The sequence below is a fragment of the Pteropus vampyrus genome, unplaced genomic scaffold, assembly GCF_000151845.1.
Source record: "Pteropus vampyrus isolate Shadow unplaced genomic scaffold, Pvam_2.0 Scaffold24, whole genome shotgun sequence".
NCBI lineage: Eukaryota > Metazoa > Chordata > Mammalia > Chiroptera > Pteropodidae > Pteropus > Pteropus vampyrus.
In genome coordinates this window covers 4,046,009-4,060,177 of record NW_011888805.1, presented here as the reverse complement: position 1 = coordinate 4,060,177, position 14,169 = coordinate 4,046,009, and the positions used below count along the sequence as shown (strand labels likewise).

At 34.1% G+C, this 14,169-nt stretch overlaps 1 protein-coding gene across 1 annotated transcript in view; it reads left to right on the top strand.

The window, feature by feature from the left end:
* Positions 1–14,169, top strand: part of UTRN (utrophin) — a 472,032-nt gene that overhangs the window by 381,057 nt on the left and 76,806 nt on the right. Inside the window, exons 55-57 of the mRNA XM_023528331.1 lie at positions 2,733–2,879; positions 5,231–5,309; positions 8,455–8,515. Coding sequence (XP_023384099.1) covers positions 2,733–2,879; positions 5,231–5,309; positions 8,455–8,515 — 287 coding nt within the window. The remainder of the gene's footprint in view (positions 1–2,732; positions 2,880–5,230; positions 5,310–8,454; positions 8,516–14,169) is intronic.

Sequence of the window (14,169 nt, the reverse complement as noted above, 5' to 3'; positions counted from 1 at the left end):
ACTTTCTTAATGGTTTTAGTTGTTGTTGTTGCCATAAGAAAAAGACCACAACAGCAGAAAAGACCTTGTTTATCAAAGGTCTTTTTAATGTTTTTAACTGTGGCTTTAAGAGAAAAAATATTATTTTTATAGAGGAAAAGTTAAAACATGTTTATTACTCTGGAAGATTTTTTTTAAAATTTGTCTTAAACCTAATTAAAAATTTTCTTATCTTTTGAAAGAAGATTGGTTATTTAAGAGTATATAAATCTGAAAATATTTTCCAGCACTTCATTTTACTCTTTAATACCTCCATTTTAGCATTTGTCAAAGACATTGATTTAAAAAGCTGATGAAGATTCTCAAGTCCTCCAAGGTACTCAAGTAGAGAATATTAATGTATATAACATTAAAGTCACAACTGAAGAAACCTGGATAGATTTGAGTCTTGCAATTATTCTCAAACTGAATTTGAAGGAGGCCAGGTCTCTTCAAAGTCCAAGCTGAAAAATTCTCTAGCCCCACCCTAATTCCCACTGTTCTGTCCCATGCTTCTATTTCAGCTGTCAATTTCTTAGACTTATATTAGCAGAATGCCTTGTTATCACATAACTGCTTTTCTCATTGAACTGTGTTTGCACATCTGTTCGTGTGTGCGCTTTCTGTCATCCATGAACCACCAACATCTGCAAGTCACGGAGAAAGACTGACACAACTCTGAATTTCTTCTCGTTCCATTTTGCAGCAATTCACATATCGTCGTGGGCTTGCCTTCTGATGGATTTTGAAATGCTGATGTCTTTAGGTTCTGGCGATATTCCTTACCTTTTGCATGTTGGCTTTCATGTTCACTCTGTCAAATGTCATTTATACAGTGCTACCTCCAACATAACATTCATGTCTTTCACTCCAACTGGCTCCACATGTATCTCTACTGACTCTCCACCTTGAACTTCTTCACGTAGCTTTTGGGCATATTCAAAAATTTTGAGATACTAAAGCATATTCTCTGATTTACTTAGAATTAATTTCCTTTTAAAAAATAAAGTTATAGTCTTGTTTTGATGTTTATCAATCATGATTATTTTTAGCCTATACATGTTACACAAGGTAAATAGAAAAGTTTTGGGAGAAGGGAAGTGATTAAAGTGGCTTTCTTTTTATAATTATAAGGAGGAAGCCAAATTAATACTTGCAGTTTTTTAATAAAACTTGATAGTCTTCAAAGCACTTTAAGGTATATTATTTCATTAATGAAACTTAGAGTAGGGGATCACAGGCAAATGCCTAGTCTCTTAAGGGGTGGGAATTGTAGAAATGATAAAATCTGAGGGCTCAATCTCATAGTAAGTTCATAGCACCTAATACCTGTAAGTTAAGTTTGGTACATGGTTAACTCTAATTTTATGATTTACCAAAGAAATAAAAATATACAGTTTTTTTGAAACTCAGTTCTCTTCCCAATTCCATATTGGTTTAATCTTGCCTCAACTATCATTTTTGTGGGATTCGTCAATAGAAATAAATTCTGTCCCTCTTGTCTTGTAAAACTTTGTGCTGAATACTGCAGGGTATCTGTTCTCAAGAAGCTTACAGTCTACATGGGTGGCATTATGACTATGGATGCTATAATATAAAATACGAAGAGCTTTGATAAGGAATTATATTTAAGATATATAACACCTGATTCATATGGCCCCAAACAACCAGAATGGCCTCCATTATCAATCCCAATTTGAATGTCCAGACTGGAAGTCCTGGCTGGGTTAGACGAGGCAAAAAGCATGCTAGGGGGACACATGGGAGCTGCCTCTAGGTAAGACTGGTCAGAGAAAGGCCTCGGGGAAGTCTTCTCTGAAATGGGATGGATGGATAGGGCACTTGAGTGAGTCTTTTAAAGGATAAATAGGATCTTGGCAGAGACTTTGTTGGAAAAAGGAAACATGAACATAGAGGCAGGTAGAATAATGTGGAGAACAGAGAAAAACTTAGTGTTTTCATTACTCTATTTGCTCTCACAAGACATAGTATTGTCATTGGCCCTCAGTTGTTTTTTTTTTTTTTCTCTTCTTAACATACACTCCCCACCCCAGCCATACCAACTCTCTGTACTGTACCCAGAAGTGGCATGTGTCAGTTCTGTTTCATTCACTTCGTTTTTCATAGACTTCATTCTTCCTGCCCACCTCTAACCACAGATAGTGATCACAAACATTTTAATTAACAGGGACAGACTTTATCTCTACAGTATATAATAAGCATAGTTTTTTGTGGTTAGGAAAGTTGTTTTTATTGGCCACTTTCTAGATTAATTTTAAATGGAAATTTGTTCAAATCAAGTTGTTGCATAGGTGAAAAAATATTGAGGTAGCCATATTAAAAAAGAAAAAAGAAGGAAAATGTGAAAGAAAATTTAAGATAGAATCAAAACCAGAAATTAATACTGAGTAGATAATATGGTGTTTTTAAGACTAAATTGCATAAAATGAAAAATTTGAAGGAAATACATAATCATTTAAATGTTTACATTATAATTTTTCTCTTCATGTCTCTTTTTAATTTGTCTGGGTTGTACAAGTTTGCTCTTCAGCTGGTGGCCCTGGTTGCTGAAGACCTGAATTGAGTCAGCTTTTGTTGAATGAGCAACTGCAGTTGGCCTCTCAACTGCTCTTGCCATTTTCTTTGAAGAAAAGTTCAGAATACTACCTTTGGTTATATTCTTTGATGACATTATTTTTGTCCTTTTCTTCCAGGCATTTAGAGAAGAAATTGCACCGATCAACTTAAAAGTTAAAACAGTGAATGATTTATCAAGTCAGCTGTCTCCACTTGACCTCCACCCATCTCTAAAGATGTCTCGCCAGCTAGATGACCTTAACATGCGATGGAAACTTCTGCAGGTATCAGCTTATTCCTCTTCATAATCTCGGTTTACACCCTGGTGGGTCCTTAAACTTTACCTCACTATTCTACCATGCACCATCATTTTTTAAATTTATTTCTTGGTTGTATTTGATAATGGACTCATGGCTTGTGATATCAATTGTCTTTCAGTATCCTGAACCCAAAAGACCTCATTTATTTATAAGTTTTAATGTAATTTTTTGATGTACAATTCATATGATATTTGTAGAAAATTGCAAAAGGTCAAATAAATCATAGTAATTGAAACCTATAGTAGGTCACAGAAAGATTTTTCCCATAATGGCTTATTAAGAGTCATTTTTCTTACTTTAATCATATATTTTTCATTTCTTTAGAAAAGTTAAGAGAGTCTTCAGTCTTCTTTCAGCTGCATGCTATTTAGGTATCTTGCTCAAGTTTTCCAGCTAGCACATTTATACTATTCTGGTGTTTACTTTTAGCCCTGAGATCTTAGCTGCCTCACTGTAATTGTTTTAATGGCCCTAGATCTTACTTGCTTGTCCCAGATTTAATAGAGCTAAACCAAGAACCGTTTCAAGTATAACTAGGTTTCAGCATTTGCAAGTCACTACCCGTGCCAGTCATCGTTTCAGGCCCAGTCTTTGTGAAGCTTTGTCACATTCGATGCCAGTTCCTGAGAGTCATAATAATCATTTCCCCCACCTCTGGAAACTAACAGGATAATTTGAGTGGAAGGTTGAAAAAAGTAATTCTTACTAATTTCTCTGTATATTTTGGACTTAAATGTGATATTTAATGAGAAAAATGTGCAATTTTGAGGTGGCACACAGAACTATTTTATTTTAAAGATATAATACAATATAATAGATTTCCTGAATTAATTCAAACATTAAAACACCCAATGGTTCCTATTTTCTTTATGAAACTGAAGAGGTAAGAAATGAGTTGTATAGTATTAGATAGTCCTTTTTTGTCTTTGAAAAGAGTATTAAAAATCTGGGATTAGTGAGGCAGGATATGTTAAACTCATGAGTGCTTTTCTAGTGAATGGAACACAGAAGTGTTTCACCGATATCCTTTTTTTTAAACTTCTGCTTTATTTTTCTAATTCATCATCCTCATGTAGGTGTTCCTGTGGTCCATCTTGATTCCTTCCCATTCTGCTTCTGTTATCACCATCTCCAAAGATTAGAAGTCAGGGACTATGTTATGCTTGGAAGAAAATATGTGTTCTGTCATCCATCCTTATCTCTGAGGCTGGTAACTGCTAGAGCTCAGATGTCAAGTGATGGTTGAATAAGAGAGGGGAAAATCTATTCTAGCAGACAACGTTGTTAAATTTCAGGAGTAGCATCCTCTTTTCTCTTCCTGAATGTTAAGTGTGGCATTTGAATGCTTTTTGGCCTTAACGAAACAAAGTACTTGCTAATACAATTTAAATAACTAATTAGGAGAAATTAAAGCTGTCCATTGAGCCAGAGATACATGTTTCATTTAGAGACAGCTGAAAATAAGATTGGCAATCTAAGTGGAACAGCTGACTAGCACTCCATAGAAAAAGACCAGGAAAAAAGGGCGTGGAAATGTCAGTAGGCTGAATGCAATTATTGTTAATTGGCAAGTAGTTTCTCAATGCGCCAACTCTTTGCATTTTTGTAATGTAGACAACTAACTATACAATGTGTGTAAACAAATATACAGGGTATGTTGATCTGTTGGTACTTGAATACCCCCTGATCAAGATGATTGGATACAAACTTGGAGAAAAAGGAAGACGTTTCATACTCATATGTCTCTTGTCTGTCTGTCTGTCTGTCTATCTTCTATCATCTAATTCTGTCATCTCTCTATCTATTTTTCCCCTTGGAGTATTTTAGACTTCTTTCTCCCTGTAGCAATTTGCTACCTTTCTTACAGAAGAGAGAAGAGTAGCCACTGACCCCATGGCTACGTCTTAACTAAGATGCTTTAGACTGTCACTTTCAAGGCAATGTAGAGTAACAGGACAGTCATAGATTCTGCTACCAAATGTGCTGGGTATAATCATACTGACTTCATGTCCTAGACATCTCAGCATCTGTGTCTTCATCTAGAAAATGGTGATAATAATAAATCATGCTTACCCAATATGGTTACTGTGAGGATTAAAAGAGTTAATTCTTATAAATTACTTACAAGAGTACCTGGCACCTTTTGCTGTTACTTGGTGTCAGAAGGAGTCTGTTTTCATAGCAGTGTTTTGATCCCAGAGATAGAGAAGCAGTCATATCTTGGGCATTCGCATCACTTATTATAATACTTAAATCTAGGATATTATGAAAGCCATTGTTTTGAAGTCAGATTATTTCTTGCGTATGATGTGCAGGTTTCTGTGGACGATCGCCTTAAGCAGCTTCAGGAGGCCCATAGAGATTTTGGACCATCCTCTCAGCATTTTCTCTCTAGTAAGTACCAATAAACTTGACTGATCTCATTAATCGTACAAATAAGCATACTCTTTCATACAGGAAGCCACATTCTTTGCTATAAATATATTTTCTTATATTAGATAAATATATGAAAGGAAGCATTAATATTAATGACAATATCGTCGATTGGTTATTAGGTGTAAATAACCTGGTCAAATTTGACAAGTCTTTGAAGTGGAGCAAAAGTCTTTAGCTATGGTTTTTCACTGAACCATCTATTGTGATGACTATTATATCATAATTGCTATTTCATATGCAAAGGTTATGAACTTTTTCACAGTAATCACTTTATATTTTAAGATTTTAAATTAATTTTCCTCCTTAAAAAGTACTTATTAGTTTAAAATGCATCTGCACCTTTAAAAGTAAAACTTGACTCCCCACAAATCTTTAAATGAGAATATTTTGGTTTATTAGGCTCACTGCAATCGTATTTAGCTTTTCGTCTGGTCAGGTGTTACAGATTTAGCCAAACCACTTATGTAGATTTTTATGTAATATTCTCCAACTGAATTTTTTTATTTTATGGACTGTTCATGAGATCTTGCATAAGTAATTTGAGCTCCTACTTCATTTATCATTTACTACTAAGGAAACTAAAGAATGTAGGATTCAGAGTCACCCAGATTGAGGTTAAAATATTAATTCTGCTTTTTACCAGAAGTGTGATCTCTAAAAGTTAATTTCTTTATCTTAAAATTACTATAATAATGCTTATTTCTTTTATTCACCTTGAAAATTAAATGAGAAAACATATCTAGTTACACAAAGTACCTAACAGTTATTGGCACAAACGCTGTCACAAACATTAATTCCTTTCTATTTATTTTCTCTGGCTAACATATATAAGAAAGCAGTTTGTTTAATTCAGTTTAAGTGAAGTTTAAAACTTCAGGCAAAGCTTATTTCCCAATTATGATAACTTCTTTGTATCTATAACCATAGAGAGAACTGAAATAATAATATGTCTTCCAATTAAATTATATTTTCTCTTAATCTTGTCTTAGTTGGTAATCTGCTTGACCTCAATTCAAAGTCAGACTTTTCCTTCATATCTCAGGAATCCTAATCAGTCATTTCCTGCGCTTCCTGTACTACACCTCTCCAGTGCTCAAGCTCTCTCTCCCTCTACTCTCCTCTCTCTCTCTCTCTCTCTCGCTCGCTCTCTCTCGCTCTCTCTCTCGCTCTCTCTCTCGCTCTCTCTCTCGCTCTCTCTCTCGCTCTCCATCCCTCTCCCCTCCCCTCAATCTGTTTCACACACCTGATCCCTTAGCCTGTCTTTGAGTGACTTATAGTCCTTCCACGCATTTACTGTCTACTTGGGAGCCAGAATATATTTCTAAAGTTTTGATTTCATACACGTTGAAAAAGTAAATAGGTTTGCAATCTGCTCATTAGATATGACCTACTCCAGATTTCTTAAATATAATTTTATAAATTGTAAAGCTATGTGCTCAAACCAAATTAAAGAAGAATTTAACAAGTAACTGATACTCTATTTACAGTACCATTATAAGGCTTAGTCATCTATTAGTACGGATGAAACCCTACACGTTCTCCTAGCAACCATTCTTTCATAATAAAAATCAAACTCATGTTCTTTAGGAAATGAAACATTGTAAAAATTGTAAAACTCAAGTACGTTGCTTTTTATGTCTAGCACTGACAGTCCAAGGAGGTCAGAGTTCTTCAAATCAAAACAATTATTAAAATGAATGGAGAAGTGTAAACAAAATCCCAATTAATAAACTTAATAATTGTTATCCCTTGCTGCTTGGAATCTTCGGCTTTATTATATTTCTTGGACTTTAGCCATGGTTATAAAAGGAGCCTGTTTATTTAGGCACAAAATAAAAAGTGACCTATTAGCCTGGTGCCAACACTGAAATGAGGTTGGCTCTAATGAGAAATTTAACATACCTAGTTCCACATTTTCATCCTCTTTTTATACCTTCATGGACTTAGCTGGAGAAGGGAGTACTCACATTTTATAAAGAGAAGAATTGTTGAATAGGAAAATTGCTGACCTAGTGGTCGGCAATCCTGAGATTCCTTCTGAGTTCAGCCATTTACTTATTGGGCAAGTTATTTCACCTCCGAGTATTTAATGCTTTATTTATCAAATGGAGCTTTAATATGTATTTCGTTGGCTTCTTTATCAATAGATATATTTGAAAATGCTTTGCAACATTTAGAATGCTATGTATTTGTAAAGTATTAATATAACATGAAATTTAGAAAGAATTGTTAGTGATAACTGATTACATGAGAGTCCAGTGATAGTTGCAAAGTTTTATTTGAATTTGCTTATTAGTTCATTTAGCAAAAATTTTTAAGAGCTCTTCTTAAAGATTCGCATGTACAACTCTTCTTAAATAAGTCTTAAAATAATTGGTTTAGTGTAGCAATAGTATGTTTTCATATGTAAGGCATAACTGGACTTAGAAAATATAAGTACCTCAGTGGAACAAATCAAAATCTCAGTCATAGTGATGTTAAGTGTAAAGGTAGGAGACTATTTTCTGTGCATTTCAGATGAAAATTAGTATTTGGGATTCTTCTATCCAGATAATTGCCTTGGTTTTTTATAGCCCTTTGCCTATGTTTAATTTTTCCCTTTTTAAAATTTATATAATTGAGTTCAAATGCCATCTGTTTTTAATAGTTATTCCTGTGAATATAAAGAAAAGTAAAGAATTTTGTGATCTGGAACATTCAGTCTTGAGAAATCTAGTTTATAATCTGGATATATCAAGTAAAATTAATTTTCTTTTTATCTTAATCAAAAAATATATAGAGTACGGTTTGCAGACAGCACTAAGTTTTAAATTGTATTGGTTACAAACAATAAAACTTGATTTTTTTTTTTTTAAAGTACTTTATCATCAACAGGTTCAGTTAGAGGTGGCATGAGAAATTGAACTTGTCTTGTTTCTTTCTTTGCTTCGAATGAATTTTTTAAGTGACTTTTGGTCTGGCCTTACAGATTTCATAATCATAGGAATCCAGTTCAAAAACCAAAGCAGTTCTCAGTGAATTTGCTGTAAGACATGTTCAGTTGTTTTGTGTTAAGGCATAAGGGTTAGCAGCGTTTCCAATAACTTCCCCTTTGTTTCCCCAGCTTCAGTCCAGCTGCCGTGGCAAAGATCCATTTCACATAATAAAGTGCCCTATTACATCAAGTAAGTTGGTTTTAACTCTCCTTTATCATACCAAGACAATAAAGTTATGTTGATAACTTAAGAGGCTTTTTCCCCTGTAACTTTTAAAAATGAAATTCAGTCCTATTATCTGAAGGAAATTGTATATCGGTATATTTATATAGATAATATATATGTAATATTTGAAGGAAATTAGTTTAAAAATCAGAACAATATTTGTAGTTTATTAGGTTAGGGTTTATAGGTGTGTTTAGCTGATTTTTTTTAAAGCAGATATTAAAATATTTGGGGAAAATGACAAAATTTCCCTGTACTATTGACATAATGCTGTTTCTTAAAATGTACTGATTGTAAACCATTTTTATTTCTACCAGAAAATCTCTTTCAAAAGTGCTTGTACTCCTCTCATTTTAATCCACCAAAAACAAAATGATTTTATTGTGAAAAAGTTCAATATTTTCAAGTTTTTCCTTTTACTTATGGAAATTATCTCCAATATTAGTTTAGGCTTATCATCCTTCATTTTTGTTGTTAACTTGACAACTCTTTTTTGTGTACTGAGTTTCTCCTAATTGCATAACATTTTATAAATTTTGTATAATTTACAGAGGGACTGAGTAGGATTTTATTCTTGGTTTAGTCTATGTGTTGTCACAGGACAGAATGATAAAATACAACTGCTACAATCCCTTAAGGTGTAAATTAGCAAAGCTATTGATTTACAGCGTGATGAAGTGATGAAGAGTCATAGTTGACTCTATTTCATGAATAAAGTGAATGGCGTCATGATTGTGAGAAAAATGCTGACTTATTGTCAGGAGACAGCTCTGTCTCAGATTAGTCATGTGACCTCAAGCAAGTTGGTTAAAGATCTCTGGGCCAAGTTTCCTTTATATTTCTTTTTAAACAGCATGTGGTATCTCCAGAAACCATGCCAACAGTAATAATCTGCTCTTCCTGAAAAACTTGTGTGTGAGGTCAGTGTTTATGGAAGAGTATTTCCGAATGAAGGTTTTATTGTAGTCTGAGATGTAGCTTCAGGGTAAAAAAAAAAAAGGCAAGTAATTTTGCCATTGCATATAACAAATATATTAAGCAATAATGTTACATTGTCTTAAGAAAATTTAATACTTTTATCATTGTATAGCCTGTAGGGTACTGAGTTGTGATGAACTCAAGGATAAAGTAGCAAATCAAGTGATTGGTATCAAATTTGTGCAAGCATGAATGGAAAGAAATCAGAGACTGGGCAAATTGATATATTTATTAAGAGAAGATGTGATAATCTGATCCAAATTTACATTTTTTTATTTTACACTTTTATTCCTAATGATAGGGAATTTTAATTTACTGAGTGAATATTGGCTTGACTTGAATATTGCGGGCTTAAGCACAAATCTGAGATACTGCAGGAGGCTGAATCATGGCTACACAAAGATGGCCTGCTGCCTGGATTTGACTGTTAGCTTACATGAAGGTGGAGGAAGTCAGGGAATGCAGGCGGCCTCGAGAAGCTGGAAAAGGCAAGGAAATGGGACTCTCTCTTAGAGAAGAATGCAGCCCCGCCAGCTTGATTTTAGCCAAAGGAGATATTTATTTTATAGTAATTTGTTACAGCAGCAATAGAAAACTAATACATGCCCTAATCTGTCCGTGCAAATTAATTGAAATTAATTAATTTACTGAATTGACCTAGAATCCTGCATCATCTGATTTTTTTAAAAATGTAAATTGGATCCAGTAAGGCAGATTTTCAGTTTTACTAGATAAAGAATATTAAATCTCTTGCTTGGTTACATAATATAATCATTATCTATTTGACTTGGCACTTTAAAAATTCATCCTTAATTTTAGCACTACTATTAAAAAGAATTTCTGTATGACCAGGTTGGTTATATATGACTGAAAATTACATTATCTAAGTCAGAATTTCACTAATTCAGAATATTTATGCTTTTGGTAGGATCTAGCAAGATAGTATTCTTACTCAGTCTATGAGTTTTTATGGGGCAGACTAGTAGAGTAAAAACTAGTTTCTCTGCCATTTCATTGGCTAGAGCATTATAACCAGCACTTCAAAAAATAATACACACACATACACACACACACACACACACAGATATATGTAACAATGATGGCCAATATTTTTAATGATGACCTGTGGTATTGTAGCATCCTAAAATATCTTCAACATCATTAGTGAAAAATTGAATTTTTAAAAATATATATAGTTTTAGTGATAAATGTCCTTTACGGTTTTCAAATATTTAAAAATCTGCCCATGTGTACAGAATGATTTCTCTTATTTTTAGAAAACTTGTTTAACCAGATTCTTTCATTACTTGCTCTGTTGTGTAACTTATCAGTTTATTTCCTCATAAAGAAGGAACATCAATCTTGAGAGGGAAGGTTATTTAAGCCAGTATTTCCAGATGAAGAATTGTTATGAAAACAAAATTAAATTCCCAAATAAATTAATAAGCAAGTAAATGATGAATGAAAAGGCTTTTCATATACACTTCCCTTTGCATGCTGCACAAGTTAGAAGAAAAATGTTAACAAATTTAGCATAAATTTCATGCAAGGAGAGTTTCCCGGAGCATATTAGAATGTATTAATTCGACCAACAAGAAAACAATATTCAGGTAGAAATATTAGATAATTTCAATATTTAAGTATGCACTTTTTTATACTCTAATGTCAGAATATAGCAAGAAAAACTTCAGACAAGAGTGGAATGGAAAAATTATTTTAATTCACATCTTAATTTTATAGATTAGTTAAAACATACTTTAACAGTTCCCAAATGCATTTTTCTCTCTCTAGGTAATTATTAATATTCTGAAGTGTACTACAGTGGTTCCATGACAAATTTGTTTCTAGAAAATGATAGAATGTAGATCTGATCTGTAAGACTGTGTGTAGTAAATGCCTCTGTGTTAATATCTTAAGTTGAAACTAATATCTTTAAGTTATATTTGCTGTATCTAAGGTAGACTTTCCAAAACTGATCTAGTTATTTTTCTTTTCTAGTATAGTCCAGTGACAGCTCATTATTCTATCATTTTTAAAAAATTTGAAATGCCTCTTGCCGCCTTCACAAAATACAAGAATCTCGTGTAAAAGCTAGATCTTTCTTTGTGAATTTTAGTCACATGTTTGTGTTTTGCAGAGTTGTTAATTTCCTCAACTAAAAGTTAACATCCAGGCAGTTTCAGATGTAAAGGGAATGATAAATAAAAGCTTTGGGTTGAACTTTCCGAATGTCACATTAATCATTTAAAACTCATTGCTTTTCATTTTGTTCCAGAAATCATTATTGTTACTACTACTACTACTAATAATAATAATAATAATGATCATTGTAATAAATTATTTTTGAGTATTTATTTGCCAGCCACCATGCTAATCCCGTACATGGACTACCTCTTTTAATTCCCACAATAGCCCAGGGAAGTATAGGCACTTCATTACCCCCACTTACAGGCAAGACTTAAATACTAAGTACACACATAACTTCCTTGAGAGCACACAACCAATAAATAGGAGAGCTTGTGTTGAAATCCATGGTCTGACTCCAGTACCTGAATTCCTGACCACTATGCAGTACTGCCTCTTGTTCCCATTATTAAGGAGGTAAAGAATAGAATTTTGAGTCACATGGAAAATTTGGGCAGGCTACAGGATTATATCAAGAAAGGAGCAGTCAGGGGGAAAAATGTAAGGAAACATCCTTTTTCTGTACTACAGACTTGTTATCATTTATTATGTACCTACTGTGTGCCAGCATTGAGTGCAGAGCTCAAGTATGAGACCCATGCTTTCTCCAGCACTCCACACGACCTTTTCTGCAGGCTTTTTTTATAGGCTAACTTCTGTAGGCTAATATATGTTTAAGAAGATTTTACACTGTGGTCTGGTAATGGACAAAGATGCTTTTCTAGAGGCAGGAAGGTGTCATTCTTTACAGACCTGCCAGTCACATCTTGATAGTTCTGAGTTGTGGAAATAAACTGTGGCTCTCCAATCCTTTTTCCTCATTCATATGGTCAAGAGATTTTTATCATTTTGTCAAGGAAGCTGACTCACAGGTCCCATGGGGCTTTTAGCATAGAAGATTCTGAACACATGTCCACCCTGTTGGAAAGCCATACTGTTGCATAGAATTTAGTAGGGTTTGATTAAGAACTAGGTGTTCCTTTCTTCCCCTACAGTGTCTTCTCTAAACCCCAGTACGTGATTTTTCAGTAAGCCTTAGTCTTGGCACAAACGATTATTCTGCTCTTGTGACAGGCTTCATGCTCACATCTTAACAGTTATATAGCTCTGTTTTTCCCACTAGAATCTGAAGTGCAAACTTTAATTCTTTATAGAATCCTAAATGCAATTTCATACACAGCTTTAACGTGAACATTTTAGTAATCTCTGATTATGTAGACAATACATATCACATTCTCTAAAACTGACATTCTTCAGTATTACAAATCCATTAACTGGAATGAACTAATCTGTATCTACAGATGCCACTACCATGCATTCTGTGCCTTACTATAACTCCGCCTTATGAGAAGGATTTCCCTCAGTTTATAACATCTCCTTTAGAGTTTTCTTTTCTATTCTTGTGTGCATGATGGATAACCCTGCAGTACTCTTTTAGACTCCCTTCTTGCCCGCTAAAGGCACCCTCTACTGCCCTAATCCATCAATTGCTGGGAAAAAAAAAAACTAGGTTTATAGTTGCAAATGAAATCTTGGAGAACAGGTAGCTGTTATATATCACAGTTATGCTGTTCATTTGCATAAACTGCAGATACTTGTCTGGCTATATATGTATAGTCAAAAGGAGAGAATTAATGATTATTTCTTTAGAAGAATTGTGGCCCTGCTTAGATGATATAAGGGCAGAATTACTTCCCTAAAGAAGAGCAGGGAGGAGTGGCAGTAGTGGGATATCCAAATAACAGAAAAGCCAAAGCTAACAATGGTATAGATATAGTGAAAACAAAAAACATAGGAACGTAAAGCATTTTATCTCTAAAGGTTACAGATAATTTATCTCAGAACAGAGTAAATCCATAACAGAGGTGTAATTAACAGCACAAGATAAATACTGTTCTCCCCAAAAGGCTCCTGTGGCAATCTCTCTCTCCTTCCTTAATCAAGATGAGAAATGGCATCCTTTTGGTCCCTGATTTTTAACCGGAGCTTTTGGGACCTACTTTGAGTCTCTTTCCTGAAGTAGAGCTTGTGTTTTTGGTTTTAATGATAAAGAAATGAAGTAGAAGCAGAAGAGCATCTACTTGAGAGTTTATTTTTCCAAGAAATGGTCTGTGACTCTGTCTTTATTGAAAATAAATATTTAAAACTCACTGGGCCAACTCTGCTGATGGGGAGGTAAGAAGGAAATTGCTTTATGTAAGAAAGTAAGCACCTTGGAACCACTAAACCTCCAGGGCTTGGAGGAAGCTTCAGACAAATGAGCACACTTTGGCTAAATGAAAAACTAAGCAGCAGACAGCCTACCCTGCAACAGCCAGAAATTGGCAGATTGTAACTGGGCAACTTCTGGCATGTGTACCAGTGTCCTGATTTATCGAGATAATTTAGGTAGCGTTGACATTGTCTTAGAAAGGTACCAACTGGTTCAGAACTTAAGAAGATATCACCTTTCCTGT